The sequence below is a fragment of the Pinus tabuliformis genome, chromosome 2_2 (genome assembly GCF_031772625.1).
Source record: "Pinus tabuliformis cultivar Carrire ecotype Pingquan chromosome 2_2, CPIR1, whole genome shotgun sequence".
Taxonomy (NCBI): domain Eukaryota; kingdom Viridiplantae; phylum Streptophyta; class Pinopsida; order Pinales; family Pinaceae; genus Pinus; species Pinus tabuliformis.
Genome location: NC_142300.1, coordinates 1,149,957,323 through 1,149,962,626, shown reverse-complemented (window position 1 = coordinate 1,149,962,626; position 5,304 = coordinate 1,149,957,323). Strand labels below are relative to the sequence as shown.

At 33.7% G+C, this 5,304-nt stretch overlaps 1 protein-coding gene across 1 annotated transcript; it reads left to right on the top strand.

The window, feature by feature from the left end:
* Positions 1–1,836: 1,836 nt before the first annotated feature.
* On the top strand, positions 1,837–4,032 carry LOC149197473 (uncharacterized). The gene is made up of 4 exons (XM_089405853.1): positions 1,837–2,233; positions 3,100–3,198; positions 3,283–3,435; positions 3,823–4,032. Exons 1-4 carry the CDS (start codon positions 1,994–1,996, stop codon positions 3,859–3,861), a joined length of 531 nt encoding a protein of 176 aa, XP_089261979.1. The 5' UTR covers positions 1,837–1,993; the 3' UTR covers positions 3,862–4,032.
* Positions 4,033–5,304: the final 1,272 nt, after the last annotated feature.

The window sequence follows — 5,304 nt, the reverse complement described above, 5'->3', positions numbered from 1 at the left end:
TCCCCTAATATGGTTTAGAGGAATGAATGAGATTTCCAATCAGAAAGGCTACACGAGGGTCTATATGTTGGAATAAAATGACAAAGGTTTATCACATCATAGGGAACAACCTAACATTATTTAAAACTAATTACTCACCTATGATAATCTTCGATGAAGATCATGGATGGGCTTGAGGATTTCTATTGTGTAAAGAGTAGGAAACCAATGTAAATCATGTTTTCTCTCATGTGGTTTCACCAAAGAGATTAGGTTCACAATTAGGAAGAGAATCAATGAAAACATGGCTGGGAAGGGATATCCATGGAAGAAGATTTTCAAAACTAGTTAGAGGATTAGGGGGTTAGAAAGAAGCACCATTTTCTCTTAGTCTCCATGTTATTAGAAATATGGTTGGTAAGGAACTCTACCCTTTTTGGGACCCAATATCCACTGAGGTGATGATATACTATGAGATAGATAAGACTATATACCATATGGTTTCCTTGATGAAGCCTTCTCAAAGAAACTTAAGGGAAAGTGGGTTGGGTTTTATTTGCACATATCCAAATCACTTTGAAACTCTTTCAATTGTGTTATAATGAGATGAACAAACATTAAAGCAAAACTTAGAGGGCTATCTTTATATTGATGTCATTAACCTTAGAAATGGAAATGATAGATTTAATCATTTGGAGATTCAAAGCTAGTTATCTCCTAACTTGAAGGAGTCATGGTCTTATAAAATTTATTCTTACATGGTTAAGAATGAGAGTTTAAGAATGGAAATCAACTTTCCAAATCTTTATATCTCATTAAAAAAACGCTATCTCCATTTCACAAAATCCTAAATAAAAACAACTAAACTAAATTAAAACACATTTTATTTCACAAAAATCCTAAATCAAAACCACTAAATTAAAATAAATTAAAACAAACTTTATTATGAATTTGAATTTATATTAAAAAGATATTAAAAAATAAATTTCAATATTTTAATTTTATAAATTTCATGATTTACTTTTTCATCATACAATTTATAACATAAAACCAAATTGAATTAAAGGAATTTGAAATGCATCATTTCTGATTCATAAAAATGAAAAACAAAAAACAAAATCCCTTATTAAAAGAAATTAAGTTGATTTTTTCTGCGTTTTCAATGTATTTTGTTCATATTTTCAGCTAAAATTTAATTGAAATATGATATAATTTGTTGGAATCACAAATTTATGTAAATTTTGGAAAATTAGACAATTTTTTAAGTGTACTAAATCTATTCCTACATTTAAGCGTAGTAAATCTATTCATACATTTAAAAAATGAAACAAACAAATACCATATAACTTGAAATCATTTTGAAAAATTCCAACCAAAAACTCCCGAAATTTTTACCAAAAATTCATACCGAACAACTTGATCTCATCACTTGAGATGATTTGGTTACTTCCATCAAGGTCACCATGAAAGTGAAGAGGCAACTGCTACTTCAAAAGAATCAGCCAAACCTAACACGGCAGCAAGGGCGGTTTATTGTAATGCTCATGCAACTGGATAAACATGAAAAAATTGTATTAAAAGTCTGAGTGAGATTCAAGGAACTTCCAGAAACTATTTGAAAAGCTCAAAACAACCTCAGCCCATAGGTTCTCCTACCCAACTGCTTACTGGTTTTCTGAAAACCATGGAAATAACCAGAACGGCGGGCCAGGGTAATGTAACCGTTACGGAAGCGGGTGAGCTGGCCAGTACAGGTTGGGTATTATGGATAAGGATGACATATCCCCCACCAACCTTTATGGGATCCACTTTACCTTCTTTGAAGCAATCTATGGGCCGATTCCTGTCGCGCGCCTATAATATATTTCCATTAACTTAGTGGCTTCCAACAACATATTTCTTCACAGCCTCCACTGTTGCCATATTCCAGAGCTTTAACCTTATCTGATTACAGAGTATAGCGCCGCTTTAAGTGGATATTTTGTCTTGAGGGCATTTGATTTTGATTTTGATCATGGGAAAAGGAGGGCTGACGATACAGAAACCGAGCAGGAGCGATGAAATTTTGGAATTGCAGCAGCAATTGCAGATAGCAGAGCAGATTAAATCCCATTTCGAATCTCTGGCTCCAAAGCGCCACAGGAAGCCCCTTCGCAGCGAGAGCTCTGATGATTATCTTGATGTTCAAGATGATCTGTGTGATGACATCCCTCCAGAGCTCCAGAAATACCAGGAGCTCAAATCTCGCTATGGGGTAACTATTCTATTTTGCTCTGTCATTGCTTTTTCTGTTTTTGGGCTAGGCTATTTTTGCCTTTTCTGTTTTTGGGCTAGGCTATTTTTATGGCCTAGTGTTTTTTTTTATGGAAAAAGACTAATCAATTCACAATGAGATGCCTGAGATGCTTAGATGTCTGAGATGTTTATATATTGGATGGAAGAAGACTAATCAACTGACAATGAGATATTTATCTTGTTCTGAGAATTCATTTCACTAGTTTCAATCTCACTTCTTCACCCCTGTGAGCATCACCCGATGCTTGCTAAGATTTTGCAAATAAGATAGCAAGCTAAATGGGCTTGATTGCATATCGATTAGCAGCGATGAGAATAGATATATTAATTGATACAAAAGTCGTAGGAAATCTAGCCCCTGCTTCCCACATGTGCAGATCCTGCCTACCTTGACTTCCTGTAGAGCGGATTGTCCCTCCCAAAATTTGCACAATGTTTATCTTGCTCTGAGATGCTTATCTATTGCTTTTTTTGTTTTTTGCTTACACTGCCCTGCCCTTAATCAGGATCAGTACCCTTAATCAGGAGATTTATGCTGGATAATTTTTTATTAAAAGAGAGAAGACTGATTAACTCACAATAAAATATCACAGTAAAATGTCTATGATTATATGAAATTCGATCCCATAATATTATTAAAAAATTTAATTCTTTAAAATAACTTCCATCCTCAACCCTTCCTTAAAACCCATGAACCCACCGGCCCTTCCCTGAAACCTATGAATCGATTAATCCAGACCGTGTGAATGAAATCGTTATCAGATAAGAGTAGAAGTGGTATATATTTTATGTATATATGACCTGAACTTTCGCTTTTGTGAACAGTCGCTATTTGTGAGCAAAAATGGAGAGAGGTTGCCAGAGGAGTTTGTGGAAACCGACTATTACAACGACCTGAACGCCATCGACAAGGTTCATTGCCCGGTGAGTACTTTGTTTTTCTATTTGTGGCAAGTGGGTAGTGTTTAAATTATAGAATTCACAGTTAAGCTACTGGTATATTTGCAGCCTGGAGAAGCGTTTATAAAGCTGGATTGCAATGGCGGATCGTATTTCCGTTTGGCTTATCAGGAAGATACTGGATTAGTGGAACGGATCCCCGTTCGTAGCAACCCGGCTACCAACGACTGGTTTCCTGCTCCTGTAGATGATCATTCAACGGTGAGGAGGGTTTCAGTTTATTAATGTTTGATTTTACTTAGTGAAGTGAGGTGCTCTGTACCTTTATAGGGGAGATCTGGTGTTCTGGTGCAGCAAATTAGGGTTGCACTATCATTTTTTAAAGATCTTCTTAATGATTAATAGATCCCTGGTCTGAGATGAATTTGTGATAGATCCTTGTTCTGAGACAGATTTATGAGATTAATAGATCCCTGTTCTGAGATTTATGAGATTATTAGATCCCTGGTCTGAGAATTTATGAAATTAATAGATCTCTGGTTTGAGACAAATTGATTTCATTAATGGATCCGTGGTCTGAGATTTATTAATAAAAATCTCCTTGGTTGTGATTATTGATGGTGTGGAATGGTTCTTGATGCGGCCCAGGTTATGCCTGTTTCGTCGAAGCCTGTCCGAAGCGGTTAAAGTTTGGGTGCGGAGTCATTCATTAATTGACTGTGTAATGCCGATCCAAAGCTTATGAAGACGTGCGATGGTTTCTGTCGCAAGCCAAGCAATGCGCTGCGATTGTACATATTTCGGTGAATTTGCCAGATATATGGCTGGGATTTAATAAAAAGTGTTTGAATTCTGCTAAAGATTGGCTTGGATTTAATGAGATTAGTTTTATTTGAGGAAAATCTGGATCCGGATCTTAACAAAAGTTTCCCATGTTGGAATTGACTAGATCTTGTTTTAATCTGTCTGAAATGTTCTGGGATCCAGCGCCTATGGAGCTGTGGTTTCCAGAAGTTCATGATTGACCCAGGAAAAACTGCAAAGCAACGAGGAAAAATTCTGGGTAAACATAAATAAATATACAAAATCAAGGATGATTAGAGTTGTATAATTCTAATCGGATAAAATTCTTGGTATATACAATCAAATATACAAAATCAAGGCAGATTAGAGTTGGCCGTATTATATACATAATGGTATGTAAAATTGCAGCATTAAACTTTTTTTAAAATTAATTTATAAGGAAATACTTACATTATGAGGACATCTTTTCTTTGTCAAAGCTTAGGGGTAATCACAATGTTGAATGATGAATTATTTGGTATAAGTTTATTAATTTAATTTAATTTAGAAAAATCATTTAAAAATGATAAATGCAAATTTAAAATTGATATAATACTCTTGAAAATAAAGATTTATGGGTGCATTTTCAAGTGTAAAAGGAATTAGAAAGAAAACAGAGTTGTAGTCGGGGTGAATTCTAAGAATTACCATTATAAACTGCTTTGAAAAAGATAAATTTACATTCAAAAGTGATATAAAATGTTAGAAGCATTTATTGGTGGAGTTTTAAAGTATAAAAATGATTAAAAAGAAAATTTAAATTCAAAAGTGATATAAAATGTTAGAAGCATTTATTGGTGGAGTTTTAAAGTATAAAATGATTAAAAAGAACACCTAATTGTAATTAGGTTCATAACTACCATTATAATCATAAAAAAAATGAACATTCAAAATTGACCTAAGTTATTAAGATTATTAAGAATTTGGTCGTGGAATTTTTATGTATACAAGTGACTAGAAAGAAAATTGAAAATTGAGGGTTAGCATACCAATATTATTATAATTGTAAATTTAGTTGAGGGTTAGTTAGTGGAATACTTATTGTAAATTTTTGTTGAGGGTTAGGCTACTAAAACACCCATAAGATAGTAACCATCATGCAAGGAATGTTTAAACAATACATCCATTCACCAAAAATACCATGTCTCTCTAGACATAATTATTTTTATTTTTATTAAACTACCATGTCTCACTAGACAATTATTTTTATTTTTATGTAAGTTTATATATAATTTATAAATATGATATATCTAATCCCACGATTGGGGGGTTTTATAGTAGATAACA